General features: G+C 38.3%; 5 protein-coding genes across 5 annotated transcripts; 3 read left to right on the top strand and 2 right to left on the bottom strand.

Moving 5' to 3' along the window:
• Positions 1-9: 9 nt before the first annotated feature.
• On the bottom strand, positions 10-6847 carry LOC141903414 (uncharacterized). The gene is made up of 9 exons (XM_074791524.1): positions 6651-6847; positions 5477-5775; positions 4991-5059; positions 4347-4580; positions 3736-3917; positions 3082-3285; positions 2555-2756; positions 2253-2307; positions 10-2057 (listed from the first exon to the last, which is right to left on the bottom strand). Exons 1-9 carry the CDS (start codon positions 6845-6847, stop codon positions 584-586), a joined length of 2916 nt encoding a protein of 971 aa, XP_074647625.1. The 3' UTR covers positions 10-583.
• Positions 6848-11813: 4966 nt separating this feature from the next.
• LOC141903832 (membrane protein BRI3-like) lies at positions 11814-13745 on the top strand. The gene is made up of 4 exons (XM_074792167.1): positions 11814-11882; positions 12069-12174; positions 12367-12497; positions 12585-13745. Exons 2-4 carry the CDS (start codon positions 12093-12095, stop codon positions 12714-12716), a joined length of 345 nt encoding a protein of 114 aa, XP_074648268.1. The 5' UTR covers positions 11814-11882; positions 12069-12092; the 3' UTR covers positions 12717-13745.
• Positions 13746-14312: 567 nt separating this feature from the next.
• On the bottom strand, positions 14313-16545 carry LOC141903658 (target of rapamycin complex subunit lst8-like). Its single transcript, XM_074791877.1, has 9 exons — positions 16360-16545; positions 16060-16111; positions 15823-15988; positions 15650-15725; positions 15484-15558; positions 15329-15406; positions 15122-15246; positions 14650-14792; positions 14313-14492 (listed from the first exon to the last, which is right to left on the bottom strand). Exons 1-9 carry the CDS (start codon positions 16483-16485, stop codon positions 14377-14379), a joined length of 957 nt encoding a protein of 318 aa, XP_074647978.1. The 5' UTR covers positions 16486-16545; the 3' UTR covers positions 14313-14376.
• A 274-nt stretch (positions 16546-16819) lies between these two features.
• Positions 16820-20220, top strand: LOC141903897 (cytosolic Fe-S cluster assembly factor narfl-like). Its single transcript, XM_074792274.1, has 9 exons — positions 16820-16885; positions 17154-17399; positions 17573-17699; positions 17962-18096; positions 18420-18668; positions 18748-18826; positions 19026-19154; positions 19389-19546; positions 19891-20220. Exons 1-9 carry the CDS (start codon positions 16820-16822, stop codon positions 20124-20126), a joined length of 1425 nt encoding a protein of 474 aa, XP_074648375.1. The 3' UTR covers positions 20127-20220.
• Positions 20221-20867: 647 nt separating this feature from the next.
• Positions 20868-21755, top strand: LOC141903413 (mu-type opioid receptor-like). The gene has a single exon (XM_074791523.1). The coding sequence runs from the start codon at positions 20868-20870 to the stop codon at positions 21753-21755; it is 888 nt and encodes a 295-aa protein (XP_074647624.1).
• Positions 21756-27425: the final 5670 nt, after the last annotated feature.

The following is a 27425-nucleotide window of genomic DNA, read 5'->3' as shown; positions in this document are numbered from 1 at the left end:
AAACATAGAATAAAATATATGACAAAAATAACAAATACTTAAAACAGAGCTTGATTTCATGGCAATATCTGCAACACGGAGTTTTGGGGTGGCGACTACAGTTTCCAGTTTATAATGGAGTATTCAGTAATTAATGCAGGCATATTATCGGGCTCTATTTGGGCTGTATATTGTTTGGTTATTTTTTTCATACGCTAAGCGATTTGCACTGGAACCATTCTGTCCACGGCATTTATCAAAAACCGTACTAACCTCTTTTTAAGTACTGTACTTATCGATCTCAAATCAATGTAAAGCTGTTCGATAAGTTACATGTATAAGGTTCAAGAATACTGGTAATTTTAGAGACAAGGTTGAGATAAAGTTATACATATTCTTATCGATAGTTAACGCGTGCAAAAGTATAACTCATTTATCAGGAAACCAGGTTCTGGTCAGATCATTGAACATTGCCTGCAGTGATCCGGGTCCAAACTAGTTTCCAGGACGACTCGATTCGGAAATCTATACATCTCAACAATCTGACCGACTGTGGAAGGGTCTATGATCGAGTGTCTTTGGTACAAATATATTCCGAATCAAATCATACAGTTGCTTCAACAACCTCTGGTTGACTATCCCCAGTGCCACGTGCACCTGAATTTCGCTTGTATATAGTATAATGGATGTAAAGATCGGGAGTTTGCACCGCGGAGGATAAAACAGAATCGACTTCATCTGAGGCCGCTATTTTACGAGCATCTCCGCGATCTATTGACCGAAGTCGTTGAGTCCGAGTGTTCCCGTGCTTCAAGGGAACTACCGATCTGCGCGAAACGTTCTCATTGTCCAAATTGAAACTTACACTATTTCTAACACCCGTTTTCGCAGAGCGATTTTCCGGGTGGAGATTCTTTATTTTTGGGTCATCAGTGGCGGACATAGTGTACGTCTGACCGTCTATTACTAACGTACACGAGATAATCTTGCCGTCTGCATCTGACGACTGAGATTCGAATGATGAGTTGTGATGATTGTCATCAACGACTGAAACCGTTGAGTCCGGTTTTCCTGAACCACGGCACACGGTACAAACCGATGGTAAAGCGGCCATCTTTGTCGACTCCGATATAGATCCATATCCGTTATCACTAAGATCAGACCATAGATACTTTTTCGTTTTCTTGTCTCTAAGATCGGAAACATTTCGATTTAGAATATCCGATTTCGTGTGACGACGAGACACTGGATTATCATCGTCGCTTCGCCGAACGAGTTCGTAAAAATCCAAACCATCGTCAGATATTTGGAGTCTCACTTTACCAGACGGTTTACCACGATCATTTGAAGGCGGCACCTTTTCTAAAGTTGTTTTACTTCTTTCTTGCGGGTAGTTCTGTTCCGACGGTTCGTGCTGTTGATAATACTTTTTACTGTTACTTTTCCCACCGTAAATGTCGAAATCCTCGAAGTAATATTTACTCTGGACGGTTTTCGAAGCGATGTGATTACTAGAGAAACTATTGTGAACGCATTCAGCTTCGCTTCGCTCTAGAACCGCGTCTAACTCGGCGGTCGGGTCGAACTTTTCGGCGGAATTAGTTTTTCTACTCTCTTCCGGTAATAAATCGTAACTGGCAGTTTTTGATCCGTCGGAATCATCGTAATCCGTCGACGGTATATTATGCAAACTATCGTCTGATAAATTACTAAATGGTGCGACATTAGATATTCGATTTACGTCCGAATGACGCGAGTCTTTATTAGAGTCGATATCTAAGAAATTGGCTCGATCTAGTAACGGAGATCTAAAGTCGTAAGTCGTATCATTAGAACGATATTCGTCTTTTGATTCCGGCGATGGAGAACACGAAAATTTCTGATGGATTTGGATACGTTCAACTACCGGAGATTCTCCGTTGTAAGGGTCGCTCAGTTTGCTACGGTTCCCGTTACTTAAAAATCTGGTCGAACTTTGAAGTTTGAATTCTCCGACATTCTCATCCTCACTGACACCCCCGCCACCGCTACCCTTATTGTCCTCTTCGGGTATCGAATCAAATGATTTCGATGAAAACCTGCAAAACGATTTCAATTCCATTAAACCTATCGGCTAAATCTAAAAAATGGTAGATATTGGAGATTATAATGAGGATATTTTTAGATAGAAAGGTTGCTAATGGTAATGCGGGTCTCTCTGGACGTCATGGCTGACGTATGCAGTCACCTGACGTTGTAATTTACATAATGAGGGATGTAATTTGCATACTCACGATCCGTTCTTCACAGGTAGAAAGATACGCTGCAGCGCCAGAGTTTTCGATGGACCTGTAACCGAACGATCAGAGAAACGACTCAGAAGTGCGTGGGTGAAAATATGGCGGTTTGATTCACACGATAGCCGCCATCTTGAATCAAACACGATTTTAATGAGATGTACTACAAGACTTGGAGCAAATGGTTTACATAGCAACTGGCTTTTTTGTCAAGTGTTGATTTATCTAACCCAATTCTCATATGATCAAAGGTGGCCACCTTAATGATACAACGATGAGTATTATTGAGTGATGCATACCGTATGCTTCATTTTTGGATTCTTTGATCGATGATTTTGTGGCGCCGTCGACTTCTTCATCGTTCGGTCGGAAATACAATTCACCTGATAGAATATCGAAATCGGACTGTTCGGGAGTTTCCGGAACTGATAATCGCCGATTGAATTCGCCTCGGTCGTTCTCAGAACGACCGCCAGTTTTCCATTTCTTCCCTTTAGATTTCTGAATGTATGAAACAAAAATCCGATCAGTATAGACCCTCAGAATAGACCCTCAGAAAGATGACTGCTTCTATAAACTCCATTATGTCAATAGCAAGTTGTTAGTAATCGGTAACACGTCATAAGCAATTTGTAGAAGCAACCATCTTTAACATTATATAGGACAGGTTGGCAAATTTACAATTATACATAACTCTTATACCTGATTAGTGTAATTGATTCATTTTTGTACTATATTTATGAATCAATTATTACCATTTAATTGAAATTATGAATATTATGAAATTATTGCTTATTTGAATACGTATCAGATTCTTGTAACTTACATTATATATTTTCTGACTCCTTTTACTCGAAGCTGTTGAGTTGATAGTCCATCTCCTTCGTTTATCGTCGCCCAGTAATTTCTGCCGATTTTTACTGCTGAACGCGTGCGGTTCTTTGCCCTGAGCTCGCAGAAGACTTTTAATCATTTCAGCACACGAAAAATACTCGTAAATGACGGCTATGGAATACGGCGTTTCTCCGAGCTGAAAACAACGAGATTCAAATAGTTCAGTTTGAGACAAGCAAATGCTGACTGGGTATTACACATAATGCCTCGACCCAATAGTCAACTGATTCACTATATCGTTTTTAACGGTGGTTTTTGAATAAACAAAAAATTACATGCTATTTTCAAGAGAGGACACTTCTGTATAGTACGTTGTGTCAAGTATTATCTTAACAACAAAATTTCAAATTGCGCTTACAGGTTTGTAGAAAATATGGGAATATTTTCGGGTTTAAGTGTACAGTCGTGGAATCTATAATAATCAAATATTCACAAGACCAAGACCCCATTTATAATTGAGTTTAGAAATGAACCGTTTTTAACAGATTTTGGCTCCTGGCTGTCGATTACACAGTCGAGAACGTTCCTTCATAATACATGGTTTTAGAGTCCATGAATAATCTAATAATATCAATGTTCATTATACCTTGTTTTCCATTGAAATATCGAGTCCGATTCCCCAGAAATATTTGATAGTATTAGAATGTCCGCCTGCAGCAGCCTCGTGTACGGGTGTATTGCCGGTTTTATCAGCGACTGTACATTCACATGACGCCCGCACTGGACTTCTTTTCATAAGGTGTTTTATAACCTCAACACTTCCACAAGCTGTAATACAACGACACGAATTTCACCCCGCAGTTCAAATACCTAAATCTCTCACCATTAGTTTCCTTGGAGATTCAATACGTAAGGATTAGGCTTATAAAAAATAGAAAGCTTTCTATTTGTTTTACGGTTAGCTCAATTTACGCTCAGTGACATTTATCCGTTATGAAATATAAGCTCTTTACAAAGATCCAGGTTTTATAAGAGACAGTTCCAAAGTGAAAACCGCGAGGAAACAAACGCAATATTAATCAGTATCATTGTTTGTTATTTCCATTCTGTTTAATTCTGTCCTAGCTACATTCATAGGGCGAGGATTTATTCATTTGTTTAACCAGGCGGGTTGGAGTGAACTTCCTTTCTCTCTCTGAATATCTGCCCCTTCTCAAACTCGGCACTGTCATTATTTATCCGAAAAGATTATTTTACCTGCTGCAAAATGGAAGATGTTTCCACCCTGAGTGGTAAGAGACCAAATCAACACTTCATCAACACGTTTTAGTAGAAAGCGAACGATATCCAAATAGCCCCCGTAGGCTGCGATATGCAAACAGGACTCGTTTCTGTGAGTGAGAATTCTGATGTTAGCCTTCACCGAGTCGATTAGATACTTTATGGCGTCAAGTTGACCATGATAAGCAGCGTAATGAATCACGGTAGCTCCTAAAACGAACCGAAGAACTAAAACGTAGATTTATATAGAACTTTGATTGTACCACAACGTAACATCATATATGTCTGGACGAGATGGTGTAGATATTGTTACTTGGCCTATCACAAGACTTCCTACGCAGGTTGGTTCCAGAAAATATTTTTGCTGGTGGTTGGGCATTCTAAAAGGAGGTGTCTTTAACTTAGCATCGATTCTTATTACGAGCGAACTGTATGTGTTTTCAAGTACGTCAAGAATACCGCCTTAAATAAACCGTTTCTTTTGATTTCAATAATTACACGTACGTATAAGACTCCGGCCAAAGTTCCAGTTATTTTAAACGAACCACCCAAGAATTTTAACTTGTAGCTCAGACAAACAGCCCGGGCGATATTTTTCTAGAGGGAATTGTCGCTCTTACCACAGTTATCTTGGTCGTTGAGTATTTTCCTATCAGCGCTGTACAAGAATCGGATCAACTCGACATTACCTGCAAAAATCAATCTAATAAGTCATTATGTTCATTATATATGGAGTTCATTGAACTATCATTCAGTGAACCGACGGCTTAAGTAGTGAGTTATTGCGATTATTTTGATATCTAGTTGAAGTTGTCTGCTGTGTGCTGATAAGAAAAATCAATATCGTCAGGTAACATTTTTTACGTACTACTTTTTTTAAGAAGGTATTTTTCAATAATGAACTTGAACAGCCAGGTCCAATAAATGGGTGGTATGTCATATTTTGTAATATTTTGAAAAAGACTTGTTCGACCTCACGTTCATGCATTAAGCAAAATGAAAGGACAATTCGGCACCTTCTAAAAATCAGCAAAATCTAATTTGCGAAGTACAATTTGTGGAAATGTTTTCTACAAATTTTTGCTTTGTTATTGTGTGGTTTTTACCTATAGCTGCTGCGATGTGTAGAACGTTTTGGCCATCGTTATTTTTCATGGGAACGAGAACACCTCCGTATTTAGTAACGAGCCATTGGATCGGTTCGTGCTCGCCTTTACAAACCGCTACATGCAGAACCGTCATTCCGTCGTCATCTTTCTTCGTGATAAACCCTGGATGTGACATTCCATGATTAATCGCTTCTTTCAAACATCGATAGTGACCTTGTTGCGCAGCTTCGTGCGCGCATGTTTGACCTTTAGAGTTGAAAGCCATAACGGGAAGGTCGGTGTTTTCCAGCAGCCATCTTTAATTTCAACAAAAAATGAAAACATAAAACTCAATTGTAATTTACATCTGACCCTGGTTTCAGTTCGATTCATTTTCAATTTTTTATTCTAAGAGACAGATTTCAACTAACAATTGTGGAACTGGATCCTGCAATTTAAAATCGGCAGGGATGCTCACATATTCTACATAATCGTCTAACGAAATGTACACAAATTGAGCTGAAGCTTCTTAGATATTCGTAAAATGATATATGAAATGAATGTCTTACAAAGGTGAAGATAAGTTCTTCTAAGGGAAGTTGTCGAGAAGTACCATAATAAATCTTTGATTAAAAAGTACCACGAAAATTAGAAGATTTCATATATTCTAAATACTACGGACTTGTTTTTATCACCGTCGCCAATACTTTGATTATTGATACCGGACACGTTTGAACTACACCCCATAAAACAACTCTAACATATGTTATAATAGTTCAGTATTATATACGTGTTTCATCATATCATATACGTATAAAACATACACGTTGAACAGAGATGCGCGAATTCGATATATTACTGTTATTTCTAAGATGTTTCATTCTCAAATAAGTAGAAATTCATATGCTGGATCCACCCCCTTCAGCCAGGCACTATTATAGTGTTATGTCCGGACGACCAATTTTGAATAGTGTGCTGATGTCTAATGTTTCGTCTGTGTGGTTCATTTTCAATAAAAAATGTCTCGGGCGACGTTTTGAACATACGCGAAGTGTAGACGATCATAAATTGTAAGAAAAATGATTAAGTCACGAGCACAGGGTATGACGGGGTACAGAGTCCATACGGCAATAAGATGATTGGACTTAACCTGGACTTTATATAGAATTTTGCTATTATTTTTTATACTTACTTCAGACACTTTCGGCGTCCCATCCGAGCTGCCATGTGTAAAGGTGAATTGCCTTCATTATCAATCAAATCCGGTTCCACTGTATTCCTGCAAACAGCTTTCAGAGCTTTGATATCGTCGTCAAACAATGCTCGTCTTAAAATCCGACATATCTCCGAGAGTCGACCTGATGTATGCGAGTCGACACTCCGCTGCATTGTCGACCTACCTGTCGACCCATCACTACTGTGAAAAATCGACTGGATGTCAGCATCTTTCAGATAATTATCGTAATTCCGTGAGTTAATCGTATCTATTTGTTGAATACTGATCGAATCGTCATCGCATTGTTTTTGTTTCCTTCTATTATCGTTCATTGTCGTATCACAAATTTAGACGCACATTTTAATCATTGCATTTCATCCTCGGCCGCAATGGTTAAAATACAAATGAGCGACATCTATCAAATCTCAAAATCTGAAAAAATAAACAAAAACAAATCGATGAACATGAATATATTGTTCGTGAAGACAATTAGTACTTTAACGGTTTAACTTGATTTTCCATTTAAAAGTACGAGCTTTCGCTACTAGTGCAAAGCGGCTTTATCAGGTATGAATAATCTTTGTGATATGTTTCCAGTAATTGTGCTGCAATATTCAAAGCAATGGCAACTTCCCAGCTCCAAATTATCAATAGTAATATACGCATTTAAACTAAGTTTTATCCCAGGTTTCATTTACGCTGTTATTGCCTCTTCATCTGGTTGATTTCCAAAGATATTTCACTCGACGCAAAGTGTTTATATGTACGGATCCCTGACAATGTGAACGAGGACTACATACAACATACACGGAATGTATCGAAAAAAAGTCTAATACGACAAATGAAATATGATATAGAACTAATTGTACATTTTGGCGACAAGTTTTACCGATAGATATATGCAGATACTTTATGTATCGTTTTGCTGCTCATGAATATGTGAAGTCACGTATATCGGCGCAGTATTGGAAACGTAGGAGATATTTCATATAGATTACTATTAGGATGGAGAGATATATGAAAATATCTTATACTTTGCATCACTCAAATGTTGTATTGCATCAAATTAACTATTTTTCAACCATTGTCTTCGGATGCTTGACATCCATCGACTTACATTATCGTGTTATCACCTGTAATTTTCTAATGTAATTTAATTCGTGAATAAAGAATAAAGGAATAGATAAAGGACGCATTTCATTTGGGACCTATCCGTTAACGCTCGCAAAACGAGTATCGTCCTAGATTATCTGACAACTTTAAATTTGCGAACAAAAAATCTCTAAATGCACTTAAATTCTCATAGATTTGTACATTCTTCCACTTACAAGACGCTGTGGATAAGGTCTCAGACGTTCATAGATACTTCGGTATAAGTCAGACATCTCTAAACTTGACTAGACACACATCTTCACCCTCTCGTCCGACATCCCTTGTCGTACAAATGATGAAGACTTTCTCGCTCTCCGCCGACTTACGAAGAGAGCCAGCCTCTCGTTTCGAGTATCATCAGTCCTCTACATCGCATACGACGTAAAATAACAAATCGCGTTACGTAAAATATAATGTCGTTTAGTGAAACTACTACCGCCGTATCGTGTAGGCGATAAAACACAGGAAATAATCCATCGTGATTAACTGCGTGATTTAGGTACGGTCCATAGCTCAAATATAAATCATAAAGAAAAACGACCCTGTCCTTAAAAACTAATCGAATACTTCTGCGCACATGAATTTCATTCATCAAAAATATAGCTCAAGTCAACTGAAACCAACTCTGTATGAATCTTTAGTATGTTAGAAATGAAAAATTCATTAATCAAATCAAATTAAGTTCCGGTATGACGTCTCAGACTCTCTCTAGAGACCATCGTCAGGTTGTTTCGTGTCAATGTTACCTTACGTTTTATTGATTGAAAGTGCTGTCGGTGTCCATGACTGCGGTCAAGCACCACTCATCCAACTGAAACGTATCCAATCAGTGCTCTTTTTGAGACGATTAGGCAAATGTTGTACCGTTGAAAGCGAATATTACGTAGCGGTTAATCTATTAGAAATCGATTTACACCGGACTAGGATATCATGAATCCCATATATTTCTACTGGCAGCTAGGAAGTTTATTAGGCCTCATTGAGATCCGCATGTTTTGTTCAATGCAAATAATATAATGGAATGAAATGCGAAAGAATTTTCTCGACGAGTTTTAGACAATGGTAAGTCGTGTGTCTGAACTTCACTATATTATTCATGATATCTTTAAGAATACATAAAATCATTAAAACATTTTCAATGCGTGTGTCGCACTGACTGTTACATACAGTTTAGGCCACGCTTTCGTTTTCTATATCTCTCCCGGTACACGTTTTTTAGATCGACTTCTTGATATAACGGTGTCACAATAACAAGTATCTAAATAACCACAACATTCTTGTTTTATAGCAAAACTATTAACAAAAACAGTATTGTATACATGTATGACAACTACTCGCACCTGACAACATTCCCCCTATTTCTGTAAGATAGAAAGTAACTTGTTTCGAAAGTCTAAACCCAGAAGATTTAGAAGATATTATTTCATTAAGTCGCATTTGTTGAAAATGTTTACCTTTAAATGATTAAAATATTCATATTTGACTTGAGGATCACAATCTTGAGATTGATTCTCTGTAGCCGCAGAAATGCCCTTGCATAAAATATCGAACAAATGAAATGAAAAGATAGCTATTTCTATAAGAGTTACTTCTGTATTCTAATCTTCGAATGCAACAGATTGGTGATATCATTCTAGGCGGTGATGTCAGCGCGTATTTAATCAGCCAGAAAAGCAAATAATAAAATAATCAAAAGTTCCCTCAGTTCAGTTCAAAGCCGCCCCGATGTTATATCAGTATTCAGCTGACGTGGTATCCACTGAATAATGTTGACAGATGATCCATCAACACGCAAGAACGAGATTAAATCAATTGCATTTTTCCAGACAATGAAATTCAAGCATTATATCGAATAGAATATGATCGATGGAGCGCTACTACATTCATACGACCTCCCAACGCTATTCATCTTTACCCGTCAAGGGATTCGAACCCACTACACTAAAGCTGTTCCCAAACGAGTTCGGGAGTGATACCGGACCCCTGGCAAGCAAGGATGAACGCTATTATACTATAAGTGTGGATGGGAATCTTTATGTCGTATTCCTCTTTATGAACTGGAAAACATTGGCTTCTATTCATTCGAATACTTGTATCGTCCAATCGTGAAATTTTGATTCAGGAAAACGTGCCCTATGATTTGGTCCGTTCTAAATTGGGTCCCTTCAAGGTACGTACCCATTTGAAACGGTCTAACTAGTGGTAGTGTGAACGCGCCTAGAGTGATTCTGTAAAAGTTCGAACATAATGTTGGTTTTGACCGGAGTCCAGATAGCGTTTAGATGATACTCATCTCACGTTCAACAGAATCTCTAGATTTTTGTGATGGTAATGAATCAAATCATATCTTGTCAGTTATCTCTTCTCTTTCACGGAATCACTAGAGATTGAGATCCAGGAAATATCGGGTGGCAGTTTTTGCAGTCCTCGATTGAAATTTGAACAAAACATTAGGAAATTCAACAGTTGAGACAGACCCGCAGAATTTGACAAAACATTATCAAAACTGCATCACATCATCAGTTAGTTTGGTATCTGAAAGGGTGGTTTTGCAATCAGTGATTGAAGCAGCGACAGATTATATTATATCACAGTTAATTACGTAGCTAAAAACTGAAGATCGAAAACCGGCGAAATGTAAAATTCGCTGCCTCGAAAAGTGTCTGCCTACATTTAGAATACAGTGTAAAAACAACACTGGATATTTACTTTCTGATATGATTGAACATGTATATAGCTGTATGATTACCACTATCGATACTTACAACTTGCTGCCGTGGTTCATCTGGCAGTGACAGAGGAAAGAGCCGTGCACTGGTGCAGGTGCGCGCGCGTACATAGCCGTGTGATACAGAAAATACAATTCCGCATTTAATCATTTAATTCTTCAAAACAGAATCCGAGTTATTCCAGCGAGTGCGCGCGGCCGGGTACGTCATTCTGGACGAACTGATGAGACGGTACCATCGAAGTGGGAAAACTGCCTGCGACACCACGCACACCACGCACACCACGCAAGCGTGCAATCACGTATTTTTATCCATGTGTAACTCTCTATCGTCTCTCATAGAATCGATTATCGTTGTTGAGGACATTGTGCGTGGAAGTCTGTAAAATTCATGTCAACTGCCTCTTCAAAATATGCTCCTCGAATAGGAGAAAATATATTATTTAAACGTCGAATTTTGGCAATCTCTCGTGCCGGGCCAAAAGTGTACTCAAAACCTACTCGATAAAACCGGGCTACTCCTCCGCAATGCACCGTCAACTTGCAGTTCCATACACACAGGAGGCACTTGTCATTCTCACTTTCTATTAATGATTATTGCCTACAAAAACAGCATAATAAATACATACGAATACTGTGTGCAGAGTGTCGCTGATCACAATATCAATTATTCAATGAGTGACTCTCATATTTCTTGCATACTTGCGTACATGTAATTTTATGGGGGCGGTTGTGGTTTTGTTTCTTTTGCCGCACTTATTTTTGTGATCGGCTGGGTCGGTGCGACTTGGACGCACCGCCGGGCACTAGCGCGTCGAGGCACGCGGGCCTGTGCCGTTTGATTCCCATTAGAGCCGAGGTCTTGCGGCCGACTTTCAACTACAGGGCACGCTGAATCACTTGGCTACAACGAAATTCGAAAATCAAACCAAAAAGATTAGAATATTTTGTTCATGTGAGGCCGGGGCAAATGTCCCGCGGAAACGACGCCGTGTCCTAATTATCCGCCTAACCATCGTGTCCGGTCCTTCGATAGACCAGAACCGCGTTGTCAGTATCTCCAATTCAATTCAACCACTTATTCACTTACGTTATATTTATGGTATTTGTTGACGTAATAGGTAGATAGATTTATTTCGACGGTGCATTCTGAATAAATTTAGTAGAAAATTAGTTTTTCTTTACGTGGTTATTTAACGGGGTACATTACGTAATATCTTGATCTTCCAAACTTCAGGTATTGTCATAGATTGCCTCATATGATTTCCGGGTTTTCCGAGTACTGCTGTGTATCGAATTGTCATAATTCACTATTGTCACGAATAAAGGTATGTGTAGATTTATGCATCGGTAATTCGTTAGTTTAGTTGTAGGCCGAACTCAGTTTTTTATTAAGAACTTCCTACCTGGCTTACCTGTCTCCTACCTACCACCACGGCATGCAATAAACTATGAATAGGCCTAAACTACAACAACAATATGTTGTAATTGTTTGATTCATCATTTTTTTCCAGCAATTGATTGATTGATTGTTAAAGATGTCTGATAATCCTCCACCCGCTTATTCAGATGTGATGAAGTCTGGTTATCCACCTCAGACTTATCAACCTGTTCAACAAGGTGATTATTCTATTCATTCTGATCTGGGACTTTTTACACCTTTTATAACTAGCTACCTTATTAAAGACAGTGTTGTTTTTTTAACATGCTAGGATACTGTTGAGTTCAGAGATTTTGCGTCAGCCCCATTGACTCATCAATCCTCAGCTGTAGTGTTAACTGAATATTGATTTGGTTTGAATGTTGTTATAGGTTATCAGGCTGGTCCATCTGGATATCAGTCAGTTCCACAGCCTCACCCCTCTTATATGGGAGCTCAACAAACTACAGTGATAATACCGCAGTCATCAGTAGTAGTGGTCGGAGGATGTCCCGCTTGTCGGGTACGTTATAACTATTTAAACCATTGATTTGAACTTTTCGATCTATCACATCATGATTCCTATAAAGATATCTATTGTTTTTTGCAGGTCGGAGTGCTGGAGGATGATTTCACATGTCTCGGAGTGTGCTGTGCTATTTTATTCTTCCCGATCGGCATATTGTGTTGTCTAGCTATGAGGGAGAGAAGATGTCCTCATTGCGGCGCGACTTTCGGATAAAATCGTCTTAAAAGTACATCGATATAAACCGTTAACTTGGTTCCCATAGTTGACTCAGGACTCCGGGACTCGAGGCTCATTCCATTATTTCGCCCCTGGCGTCAGATATGAATTTGAATACAACTGTGGAAACTGGTTCTTCATCTTGCTGTGAAAAGGCTGTGATTATTATTTAGTGTTTAGTATTACTGGTATCTATTGGAGAAACATTTGTAGGTGCAATAACGTGATCTACATTATTGAAATTGTTGGAATTGTCAGCGGTTGAAAGTCATTATTCCAGTAAAAGGCGTAGTTGTAATGATATCATTATGTTGATGACTCAAGTGATGATTAAAAATTAGTAAATTAATTGGAAATACAAATTGAGACTGAGAGAATGAAGACAAATTCAGGAATGTGAAGACTTATCCGAATGATGACTTATCAAGTTCGACTATTTTATCTTGTTCGATGCAGGCTTTAATCTGAAGTTGGAGAAAGTCTTCTGATAAGCTTCTAGGATGTGTGTATATATTTGTGGGATATATCGGGGAATTTTGCATGATTTTAAAGGGATCAGTTCAAATGTTTTGTCATCAGGAAAAAGGGTAACATTTTGAATCTTGCGTCTTTTGAGGAAAATCTTCAATTTCTTTTGTTTCGCTCAAAAATACGTGATGCAGGGGCGACGAAATAGTGTTATTTTTGTTTCATTTTCATCTGATTTGATGATTCAAATGGTAGTAAAATACAAAGTGTCCAATAATGTGTTCATGTTAACCCGATTCGTTTTTAATTAAATAAATTCTTTTAATATCAACAAAATCAAAATGTAAAAACATTTAATGTATATTGTCCTATTAACTACATTACCATTCGATGAAATAGATGGATATATTATACCGTGCGCGTTCAGCTCCTTACATTCTTTTGCACTACCGTGTATTGTCAACTGGACCAGCTTTAACTAAAATTTCTCGAGCATTTTAATTAAAACTGGTTCACTCACTTCTTTCACCTGAGTCAATATAATTGGAATTTTATTTGTTGGGGAGGGGGGGGGGGTGGGGGTTTATCCATCATTATTCCTAAGGAATTCAATTTTTTTTGTCAAGTTTCATCAATATATTGTTCTGTAAATAGGATATATACCGGTTTGTACTGGTTAGCTATTGGGGAAAATCAGACCCAACTGAAAAATTCAAATTGTTTTCTGTAATAATTGATTGTAATGATCATAAATAATAATTTTTATATATGTATACATCAATAAAATAGTTACTTAAGTCATTAATAAATTCATTCTTTGTTTCCTCGAAGAAATTCAGTTATAAGATTGATGTTGATGCTGCCTGAAACACCCATGTGAAGTCATACTCAGTAGTTGTTTACCCAACAACCAGTGCTGGAACCGAAGACATTCAGGATATTTACAAACTTCGAGGGTCTGTCATATAGATAACTTATTGTGTTTAGTTTGCCAAATCAATCCGTCGTAGTCGCATCGAAAGCCCACACCGCTGCTACATTCAGAATGGTAATTAAGTGGTGAAAGTCATAGAGGAATCACTTATCTCCAAACAGGTGCAAACAAAAGCTAGTAAACTTGCAAGCAATTAACAATTTATTTACACTTATTTCATTTATTTACATAAATACAGTTATTTTCATTGATAAACTATGAAATATCGTCACGAAATGCCAAACAGATAACTGCATTCTGATGCCCACTGTATTCCCTTTTGATTTCACCAGTTTCAACATTCCATAATCGAGCCATATTATCAGAGGAGGCTACAATAAAATATACAAAACATTCCACATGAGATGATTGCGAATCATATATACGGTAAAGTCTACTGTAGATACTCGGTAAACAGAGACGTTTGTAGATACGAGGCATGTAGAGTCTAGTAACTGTGATAAAATCATTTGAGGCGATGTTTTATACCTGTGATAATATACTGAGAGTCGGCACTGAACGCACAATCCCAAACCCAGCGCTGAGAAGCATCCTTTAATTCAGTGAGTAGTGAGAAATCTGCTGTTCTCCAGATACGCACTGTTGTATCTGCAGATGTGGTGGCTAGTAACCTATACAAATACAACACGGCATTCATTCAAAACTGATTCATAATACAGTCAACCCCCGATATGCCGCCCACATTGGTGCGGAGTAAGTAAAGAGAGTATGGCGGTATATCAGGGGTGTTTTACATGTATTTGTATAGAGATGCACATTGAGAAAACCTGGTGGTAGGCGGGGGTGGCGGTATATGGGAGGGCAGTATATTGGTGGTTGACTGTACATAAGAAGCCATTCATGAATGTACATGAGAGTTGAGAATTAGCTCAATTTTGCGTGTAGTTAACTCTTGATAATCCGCTATAACGAGATCCTTTTGTAGATTGTTAAAACTTACGTCGAATCCGGGCTGAATTTACATTTCAAGATGTATCGTTTGTGAGCGGGCAGTTTAGTTTTTGGATGAAGTTGAGTCGGTTCATCTCCGTAGCCTCCGGTTAAACTCCATATATAACAATTACCCTGAAACACAATGACGCGACACAACGACGTTTAAACGATTTTTCTCTCAAATTCGTAGAAAATAATTCTTCTCGAAATTCACCTTGTTATTGACAGCAGCCATATAGGTACCATCTGGATCAATATCTAATGACTGAATACTAGCGTCAGCTTCCGGAATCTGAAAGACGAAGAGACGTTCATTTCGAACAGGTTTGAATTGAGGAAAAGGCCACATTTAAATCGATCGTTTCTTACTAGTTGTTCATTATGATCCGTTTTCAAATCCCAAATATGGATAGCTCCGCTTTGATCCCCGACGAATAATTCACCCTGTGACGAGAAATCATTAAAAAATAAAGTACGTAAAATAACAATCGAATTGAAGAGTTCTTATTCTTTACACTCAGACAACTATTCGAACCTGATTAGGATGGAGATTCACACAGTTCACAGGTGCATTCACTTGAAATATTCTCTGACATTGTAAATTTCTAGATCTACAATAAAACAACAGCAGCACAATCAAATAATCTCTGACGATGAATGCGGATTCAAGCCAGTTGCAAACTGTGTCTCCGTCTATGTGTTGTGTACCTGAGATCCCAGATTCGAGCCGAGCTGTCTTCACCCCCGGTGTACATCCATTTACCTTCCTCGTGAAACCCGAGTGAAGTGATATTTTTCGCGATGCCGTCGTAGTTCACGACCGGGTTTTGATTGCCAGACGAGTTTAAATCGTACATACGAATATGCTGATAACCTGAAGTCAAAATCAATAAACTTAACAGTACATTTTACACTGAATTTAATCACAGGTTTTCATAAAATTACCTGCTGCAGCGATATGCTGTTTATCTGGTGTAATCTCTAAAGCATTCACCTGCTGGTTATGTTATGTCAAGGTGACTAATTGACTCTAATATAAACATACTAATTAATCTAATATAAACAAATAAACAAACCTACATGTTGACCCTAACCCCAGTATCTGATTGGTCAGGGGCCTAACTCGGCAAAATATCTCCTGTCATTAAATTAACCAAAGCAGCATGGTAGGAGGGGGAACCCTTCTTATCGGCGCAAGGGCCAGCAGCTGGGCAGGGGAAGAATGGTTTAAAACTCAAAGGATACACAGTCAGGATGTTGAACCGTTCGGTGACAGATTCCACTATGAGCCTGCCAGAATCGTATTGTATGATCATAACCAGCAGTAGCTAGAATTACTGGATCCCCACCACGATCTGAACCACCAGGCATTTTTAATCGAGAATTTCTTCTTCCTGAAAATGTTGGGAAAACCCAGCAAAGATTTTTATTTCCGGGTCCACATAAGTAATCGCAAAATTCAAAAGTAGTAAACAATACCTGATGTTTGGAAATATTAAAACATACCTTATTTCAAAAATAAATGACCTTACAAACTCAGAATTTATTGAGCATTAACTTTTATACTGAATTCATTGATAATGAATCAGTAGCTCTTGAGGAAAGCTTTGAAATAGAAAATCCACGATGAAAGTTAGCAGAAAATTCACCAAAATCAATTTCAATTCAATCCATTTTCATAAAAAATAGTCACATGACCATTAAAATGGCGTCGAGATTCAGCGGTGCACTACAGTTGACAGATTTAGATGATTTTATCACCCCTTCCCAGGTAAAACCAGTGATAGACAGTATCATGGAAAAAATGTCTGAGTATAACCTGCTGAGTAACATGGCCAGGGAAAATATCCTTTAAACTATCGACACCTTATTATTTATTACTTTAGTTACATCTCTGCATTTAGTACGGCTTGCATAGCTCAGTACACTAGACTTAGACTAGGCCCTACACTATCTGCCAGTTAAAAACTCAGTCCCCTAGCCCAACTTCACCCTCACAGCTTTAGATATCCCTTTATTCTGTGTATTTTGTATTTAAGGAATGCGTCAAACCAGTGAAAGTAGAAAAGAAAACCGGTAAAACAGGAGCGATTAAAATCGGTATTGATGGAACTTATTCTCAACTCGGCGAAGACGGAGTTGAATATCGCCTGGAGAAAGCTCAGATAACTCTGAATGATTGTTTAGCCTGTAGTGGATGTATCACTTCGGCAGAGAGCGTTCTAATTACTCAACAGAGTCAGGATGAACTTTATAAAATACTCGATCAAAATAGAATCACCGGGGTACGTCCTGGCTCTATGTCAACTTGTTAGCGCAGGCATCTGGTGCCATTACTTTGTCAGTTTTATTTGTACACACTTCCAAAACTGACTGGGTTATGGCATCTAACAAGTTGAACATGACATTAGACTCTTCTGTAATCTAAAAACAATTAAAGTTTTCACGTTCATTTCAGGATGCAAGTGAAAGAAAGTTAGTAGTCTTATCGATATCGCCGCAATCTGTTGCTTCATTAGCGGCGAAATATAATATGTCTAGCGAAAATACAGCTAGAAAATTAACAAGGTTCTTCAGGCAACTGGGTAAATAATGGAGGACATTGAATTCGACTGTGTTCAGCTGAAATATGACTCTTCAGATATAAATATTGGAAATGAGCTAATTATAAATCTGGAACTGGGTTCAGAGGATCATTTATTGAGTACCTGATCAATAGATATAAGATTTATAAGATTGAATGTTTGTATTGAACAGAGATCTGGACCCAGTTCCACAGTTAAGAGCTGACTCATAGTTAACTCAAACTCACAACTATGGAATTGAATGCTGTATATTGAACTATAGGTGTTGATTACGTGTTTGACGTAACGAGTCCAAGGAATCTGAGTCTGTTAGAAAACGCTGCTGAATTCGTCGACAGATACAGAAGGCAAAATGAAGATAAAACCGCTTTACCGATGCTCGCTTCAGCCTGTCCAGGTTTGTATTCCTATCATCTCTGTTCAACTGTAGGGGTCAGGTGGCTTTCCCCACTTACAAAATTTGTAGAAATAGATATTCTGATATATCTCAGTGATGAAGATAATTAAGAACTTCACAATCTTGATTCAAAGTTTATTTTCTGACAGTTAGAAATTTACCTAAATTCTAATCTGATATCTAGCCTAATTGGATAAATCCTTTCAGAACAAACATCTGATTTCATGAAATGTGGGATCGTTCATTATAATTTTCTTGGATAATTGTTTGTTATAAATGATATTATATGATTAATTGCTGTATTATAATTTGAATATTCTCAGGTTGGGTTTGCTATGCAGAGAAAACTCACGGTTCATATATTTTACCGTATATCGGTACGACTAAATCACCCCAGCAGATTATGGGATCCTACGTGAAACATCATCTGTCTAAAAATCTGAAGCTCACAGCGAACAGAGTTTATCACGTTTCTGTGATGCCGTGTTTCGATAAGAAACTGGAAGCTTCGCGACCAGATTTCTATAACGCAGAGTTTGAAACGAGGGATGTTGATTGCGTGATTACTTCAGGTATTTAGAGACGAATAATGAGACGACCGCCGATATTTGGGCATTGTAGAAATTGATGAAGAATACTATAATCTTTCAGGTGAAGTTGAATTAATGTTAGAGAAAGAGGGTGTGCATTTAACTGATTTTGAAAATGATGAATTCGACACAATGGATGGGTATGTTACGCATGAACAATAGGACCATGTTCCACAGTTCCCCGAGTTGACTCCAGTATTAACTAATTGAAAATGAACTAATCATTCTTGTCTCAAAATTGTGAAACTGGCTCCAGAATCACCTAAATTTCAGGTTCAATTCTTCTTTATGCCCTTCATTGAAAGATCTAATGTAAATGTTGATATTTATGTATTACAGATCACGGAGCAGTAATTTTACCAGTCATGCAGGTGGCGGTTCAGGGGGTTACTTAGAATTCATAATGAAATACGCAGCTCAACAATTATTCAACTCAAATATTGATCATTTAGAATATAAAACATTGAGGTAATATATACTATGTTTTTAATGATTTCTAATTTATGTAGATTCACTGATTTTCACATCATATACCATACAGTTAAACTCAGATAAGTCAACACATTCCTTTTGAGTCGAAATTTGTATTTCCAATTCGATTTACCAAACTTAAGTCATGAACATAATGATCATCTCAGCTATGACAACCACTGTACGAACTGTAGACACTTTGGCGACATGTTGTTCCGATAACTATTTCAGGAATCAAGATCTAAAGGAAGTGATATTCCAGGTCGATGGAGAAGTGAAATTGAAGTTCGCTCTCGCTTACGGGTTCCGCAACATACAGAACATCGTTCAGAAAGTCAAACGAGGCAAATGTCAGTATCAGTTCATTGAGATTATGGCGTGTCCTTCAGGTAAGTAGCTAATCAATTCAGGGCAGGGTTAATTCAATTTAGTTGATGTAAGTCGTTCGTTTAAGTCGTATGTGGAGAAAAACCAGCATTTAGATTGGTAGATAATTACCCCTGGTTGTTTTCATATGTTACTTGTTTTGTTTATCTTAATTCTGACAGATAGCTTTTGTTTATGTCCTGTAAGTTTATATGCTACGTTACTTCTGTTTTCTGGTCATTCCACCGGATGATGGCTGTTTAGTCAACAACCGAAACGTTGTGGTTTCGTGTTAATAAACTATATCATATAAAATTCGAATTATGGGACTCCTTCGAGTAAAGAAAAATCTGTTACCTTTTTGTAGGTTGTTTGAATGGAGGCGGTCAAATTAAGGCGGAAGGTGATGTAAGCGCTAAAGATCTACTGAATAAAGTAACGAAACTGTATAACGATGTGGAGACAGTTACTCCGTCTCGGGCTGATCCCGTTATAAAACATTTATACGAAAACTGGATTGATTCGGATGAAACCCGTTCTGTTTTACACACTCAATATCACGAGGTTGAAAAAAATACGATAGCTCTCAATATCAAATGGTGACCGGAATTTTTGTTTTTAAGATACAATGTGAAATATTGTAAAATATGCATCGTGAAAAATCGATTTTGTTAAAGGAAAGTTTAATAAAAGTGGTGAAAATGTGTAAAAATGAGGAGTATTTTATTCATTTCGGAGTAGACTTCAAAGCAAATCCGCGCGGAGCCGAATCTAGAGGACGCAGAAACCATTTCCAAAAATACAATATGGAATCGCACACAGAGAATGAAAAGAGTTTCAGTCAGAAGGAAAGAGTTTCCAGTCAGATGACTATTACGATGTACACGTGTTTGAAACGTCGAATTGGCTCAAGGAAACACTTCCGACTTGTTTTATTTTTAGCTCGTTGATATCCTTACAACCAGACTGCGTGTCGCTATAATTTCCAAAACGTTTCTAACTCGAAATTGACTTCAAATTAAATACTTTTTTGCGCTCGTTCTAAATAGAATCTATAAATTCTGTATTTTTATTTCTAAACGCTGAAATTATCGAGAAGATTACTTTAAGGCGCCATGAATCTCCTAAACGAGTTATCGATCATTAAATATCGCTCGAGGGTATTGAGCTATCACGCGCGGGCAGTAGATGAATAACACGGGTTGGTCTGAGTTCGTGGTCGCAACCACTATCTTCACTGATGTAACTAAACCTATCAACAGGAGCAGCTCGTCCTCCTCTGCGCGACCAGACCCCAATCTCTGGTTACAATTCTTTACGTATATTATAGAAACCTACGTGAACATGGCGTCTGGTTTAAAATGGACCAGTTTCCTCATTTCAGTGATCGTACATGTTTTCGGATTGTTCGGAAACTTTGCCTCGTTCATAATCATGTCATTTACGCGAATGAAATCCTATTCGTTCAGTTTTTATCTGACTTGTTTAGCCGTTTCAGATAACGCGTTTTTAACGTTCAGTTTACTGATTTGGATAAACCGTGGTTTTCGGCTCTTTGGACTGGCCATACCGATCGTAGCCGAATCCGACATCGCTTGTAGATTCATCGAATACGTACCGATGGCATTTCGAAACAGTAGCACGTGGTTTATTTGTTTGATATGTCTAGAGAGACTGGTCGCTGTAGCTCTACCCTTCATGGCTCGACGTTTGTGTCGACGCTCTACGGCTAAATACGTATCGTATTTTACGTTCGTAGCCGCGTTTTTGTCAATCTCATACTTACCGGCGGTTGTTCGTTACCGCCCCGGTGTCGGCTGCACATTCGACACATCGATCGTTTCGCTTTTCTTGCATTTTCAACTTTTCAACGTTCTCGGTCTGTATTTGCCCGTATCCATCATCGTCACTTGTAACGTTGTTATAGTTATTGTATTGAAGAGAACTATAGGTGAGGGTAAGGGCGGCAGTAAGGCTGAGAAGTCCTCGCAAGTTACAGTCATGTTACTGATAACATCGACAGCATTTGTTTTACTAACGGCCCCCGATGCTCTGTTTCATATCATCGTCCCAGTCTTTCCCGAACACGGGTTTCTCGCTGCCGTCGATGAATTTCTGGTCGTTTTTTATTGCACGAATTTCGCCGTTAATTTCTACTTGTACACGATTACCGGATCTGAGGTGCGACGGACGATGATTCGAGGGTTACGAATCGTTTGTAAAATGTCGTGATTCAGACCATTTCGGACTAGATATTCTTTTCTATATTGGGATTTTATATCATTGTCACAACACGGACTCGGAGTGTTTCATCAGTGATTTACTACGCCGAGTATTTCTACAAAAATTCAAAATTGCCACAGACAATAGTGGATGAAGTTAAAATGTAGATTTCTTTATGAGGGCGTAGACGCACTAAGTGACACAGTAAGGGTTTAGAATCACGGGCTCCAGCTGTAATTGGAATCATTATTTTTCAAAAACGGAGAATGATTATTTCCTGCTCGCTCTCGGCAGATGCCAATTTAACAATTTCCGAAGTTGATTGAAGATAAGTTTCAACGATTTCTGATATGGATCGATACCGCTGCCCTCACTACCCTCTTTATCATTATCTGTATACAATACGTCAAATTATCTTTCAAACAAGGAAGTTGACTGTAGAACACCCCGGAAAAGCATTTACCGATGTGCGTACGAGTGTTTTTCAATCTAGCCACAGCCCGGAGCAAAATTCTAATCTTGAGTAGAATTGTTCAATTAGAACCACCCTTACTCGGTTTAGGGCGAGGTAATCCGATGGATGGCATATTGGTAGTACATGTCACCTCTAGCTGGTCTTGGACATTATATCATGACAGAGGTCATTCAACATTTAATGACAAAATATGATGTAGAATTGTTTCCAAGAAAATAGCGGTAACAGCTTTAGCAACCTCTGAGCTTTATCTACCGAATCGTCAAACCCACTATTAGCTGGTAAAATGTTGTATAATATAAAGTATCTTCTGGGTATTTCATGTTTCGTAGCCGCGTTGGATTCGTATTGGACTGCTTCTTTCCTATCGTTCCTAAAGGCAGCAAATTTGATAATGACAAATTATTGCAAATACTGTAAAACCCATGGATTGACACCTAGTGAAAAATTATAACATATACTTTAATGACAGCTGAGGTGATGGTGACGCCTAACTTTAATATACACCAGTCTTATAATCTCATCCAAAGTGACCATGGTGTCATTGGACACCTAGTAACATGAAAAATCCCCAAATACACAAACCTCCATGTCACATTTCACCTATATGTATATATTACTACATTCACCATCTTTCCACCAGGCGCCAATATTTTCTTCGTAAGTATTTTTCTTTTTTATACACTAATAATCTAATTGACACAACCGACTCTGGCAGTCGGCATGCCGGCAGCACGTTTAATTGCCAGGGTATGTTTTCTATTAGTTCGTGAAAATTCCGCTAACGATGAGTGTAGCGGCAGCACCTTCTAGTAAAAATCTCGAAGGTATTTGAAGTAAGTTCTTAACACTATATTTTATGATAATATTATCACACACTTAAGATGTCTGTATTGTTAAATTCTGCTAAAGGTAATGATGCGTAAGGTCTTGAGTCATACCAGGTTCGACACCGCGACAAGAAACAATTTCTAATTTTCGTTAATGATTTCCAAATGTTTGCACGCCAATGATGCTACGTAGACTGAAACCCGTTATCGCTGCTTTGCGGCTATATTCAATTGTGGACTCGGGGAGTGGATTATCGACAAGGAAAAGTAAGAATGTTGCATCTGGTTAAATTTGGACTTCTTCCCCGCAGAGCCGAATCAGGATATAGAAATAAGTTCCAAGACATTAATATGAAATCGCACAGTAAGAATGAAAAGAGTCAGATGACTATTACGATATACATGTAGTCGAAACGTCGAATAAATTATTAGCTCAAGGAAACATCTCCCACTTGTTTCATTTTTAGCTTGGGATACCATATAATCATTACAACCAGACTGCGTGTTTCATCAATGGCTATAATTTCCAAACCGTTCCAACACGAAGTTGACTTCAACTTCATTTTTTCGCCCGTGCAAAATAAAATCTATACATTCTGTATCTATATCTCCAAGCGCTGAAAATATCAAGAAGATTTCGCTCGAGGATATCGAGCTACACGCGACAGCAGTAGATGAATAACGCGGGTTGGTCTGAGCTTGGAGCAATCATTTGAGCAAATGTTCACTCCAAGGACTGAGTTAATGGTCGCAACCACTGTCTTCACTCAACCTATAAACAGGAGCAGCTCGTCCTCCTCTGCGCGACCAGACCCCAATCAGTGGTTACAATTCTTTACGTACATCATAGAAACCTACGTAAACATGGCGTCTGCTTTAAAATGGACCAGTTTCCTCATTTCAGTGATCGTACATGTTTTCGGATTGTTCGGAAACTTTGCCTCGTTCATAATCATGTCATTTACGCGAATGAAATCCTATTCGTTCAGTTTTTATCTGACTTGTTTAGCCGTTTCAGATAACGCGTTTTTAACGTTCAGTTTACTGATTTGGATAAACCGTGGTTTTCGACTCTTTGGACTGGCCATACCGATCGTAGCCGAATCCGACATCGCTTGTAGATTCATCGAATACGTACCGATGGCTTTTCGAAACAGTAGCACGTGGTTTATTTGTTTGATATGTCTAGAGAGACTGGTCGCTGTAGCCCTACCCTTCATGGCTCGACGTTTGTGTCGACGCTCTACGGCTAAATACGTATCGTATTTTACGTTCGTAGCCGCGTTTTTGTCAATCTCATACTTACCGGCGGTTGTTCGTTACCGCCCCGGTGTCGGCTGCACAGTCGACACATCAACCATTTCGCTTTTCGTAAATTTTCAACTTTTCAACGTTCTCGGTCTGTATTTGCCGGTATCCATCATCGTCACTTGTAACGTTGTTATAGTTATTGTATTGAAGAGAACTATAGGTGAGGGTAAGGGGGGCAGTAAGGCTGAGAAGTCCTCGCAAGTTACAGTCATGTTACTGATAACATCGACAGCATTTGTTTTACTAACGGCCCCCGATGCTCTGTTTCATATCATCGTCCCAGTCTTCCCCGAACACGGGTTTCTCGCTGCCGTCGATGAATTTCTGATCGCTCTTTATTGCACGAATTTCGCCGTTAATTTCTATTTGTACACGATTACCGGATCTGAGGTGAGACGGACGATGATTCGAGGGTTACGAATCGTTTGCAAATTAATGTCCTCGTATTGATACACGGTATATGATATATCCCTCTACATTCCCATTCTTACAATGAAAATGGTCCGAAATATTTCTTTCAGTATACTCGCATTTTGGCATAGTCCTCAGGAATACTACGTCACAGATTATACCAGAATTAATTCCCGAAGATGACTAGTCGAAACGACGTATGATATTAGAACAAGGAAACATTTTGGACTAGTTTTTTTCTTTTTATTGCAGGATTTTCTATTATCTTCACAACACAGACTCAAAGTGCTTCATTTACGGTTCACTACGCCGGATATTTCTACAAAAAAAAAAAACACAGACAAGTCGTAGATATTTTTAGCGTGAAAGAATGTAGACTTGAAAAACCTCGCGTTCTTCGTCAGGGCGTCGCGTCAAGTAACACAGTATTTAATGGGCTTATAACAACGGGTTCCAGTATATGATTGGAACCATTATTTTTCACAAACTGAGAATGATTGTTTCCTCGAGCTCTCGGTGACGACGATCAGCAACCAATTTAGCCATTTCCGAGGTTGGTCTCTGAGATAGTGCCAACGATTTATGAAATGAATCGATACTGCAAAACCTCGCTATCATCTCTATCATCTGTGTAACATGTGCTAAATTATCCTTCAAACTGGCAAGTCATTTGCACGCAATAAACACACTGGAATAGCGTTTACCGATAAGCGTTTAAATTGTTTTTCGATCTAGCCACAGCCCGGAGCAAAGTTCTCGATTCTTTAGTAGAATTGTTCGATCGGCGCCACGCTTACTCCGCTTAGGGTGGATTTAAACCGATAGATGGCATATTGGTAGCACATGTCAACTGACATTAGACATTAATATCATTACAGGAGGTCATTCAATATTTAATGAGAAATGTAATATAGAATTGTTTCATTTATTGAAATATTGCCCCCATTCGTAAATAGAAAATGTAGCTAAATTCGGGGGTTCATATTGTATATTTTGTAAGATGAATTTTAACACCAGGGTCGTGCAAACTTTGTTCATATACATACATCGTGACGAATTGCTATTGGTTCCCATGAGAAGAGTTCCACACTGTTTTTTCGTTCTCGACGGCAGAAACTGCAGTGCGGGCGGCTGTCTCATAAATAGCGATACGATGTTGTTTGTCTCGCTGTTCCACGTAGTAACTGGACGCGTTAAACTGTCATCTAGGGACTCAGGCTCTTCTACAGATAACAGACTCAGCAACGACTTAATTGTACGACGAGTTTTTATAACTGAATGTTTGTCACGAGAAAGCATCGTATTATTCAGAGAACTTACTGTCAGTGTACGTTATGGCTTTATATAGTCGTCTTCTAATGCCTGGATACGTCAAATGAGGACAGTCACCCTTTTCAGTAAAAGAATTAGATCTGATTAATATTTTTTTATTTCAACATTGATATATAAGTTTTTTGGAATATGAATAATTCATCAAACAAAATAGAAAATGAATTTATGAACGAAATTGATACATGCTCATGCTCAACCGGACTAAAGGGACCACAATGCAAGTACTATAAAGTTGTTGCTTGGAGTAATCATTTGGCTACTGAAATGATTACTCCAGGTTGTTGTAAGATGAAGGAAAACAATCGCAGACAGTTTGATAGTTCCACGGGTAGAATGTTTTACTCTATAACAGCAAACATATTTGAAATGAAGTAGTCAACTCTAAATGCCAATAAATATCCAACTCTGAGCCCAGGGACCGTATTCTGAGAAGCACCCGTAAGCCGACGCGTCACCATGGACGTATAAACTAGATTAGATCTCGTCCCCCCATGGTGTCGCGTAACTTATACGGGTACTTCGTGAATACGGTCCCCGGACCCGTGGAGTCTATTCAAAGCTGAATTCTCATTAAGTTGTTGTTTATAAATCTGGTTACAATTTCATTTTTTTTTCTCAATGAAACTTCGAGCGGTACTTATTTGCGTATGATGCCACACTGAGCCGACATGTTGCTAACATTGACCCGTATTAAATGTTGATTCTACTCGCGAATCGCTATTCAGACCACGTGTTATTCGTAATACGTTACAGCACAGAGTTATACTGGTTTTATTTTGATAAACTAAAAATCCAGTTTATGACAAACACCGGGAAGATATTATGTGATTAATGTTTTCAATCATAACGTTCTTTGGTGAAAATCGGTGCTAGACGTTAATCTGAACACAGAGCGGTCCGCGTTATTCTTACAAGTGTGCATGCATTTTATAAGGCACTGAATATGAAACTAAGGTAAGAACGAAATCTAGGATTCTTACTGTAACTCTAATTTGGTAAAGGAAATTTATTTTCAAGGAAATTAAAAGGTAATTTTCTGTTAAATTCACAATTCATTTTCCTGGAGTGATCCAATCTCCTTTTCAAAATTCTTTTCTTTCACTGAGGTCGAATCCTTCGAAAATAAGCGCGGCCCGACATAATTACCGTCTGGCGTTCTACAAATCCGGGAAGAGATTTAAAAAAGGAACAAAACAAAATGTGTCTAGGATGAAAAATGTAGATGCTATAATGATTTTATTTTACCACGACTTGCGAAAAAAATACGGTTCAAACAGTTGTTTTGACAACTTGAGCGGTTTTCAGTACACAAACTTAACT

The sequence above is a fragment of the Tubulanus polymorphus genome, chromosome 4 (genome assembly GCF_964204645.1).
Source record: "Tubulanus polymorphus chromosome 4, tnTubPoly1.2, whole genome shotgun sequence".
Lineage (NCBI taxonomy): Eukaryota > Metazoa > Nemertea > Palaeonemertea > Tubulaniformes > Tubulanidae > Tubulanus > Tubulanus polymorphus.
This window is presented reverse-complemented; position numbering and strand designations above follow the sequence as displayed.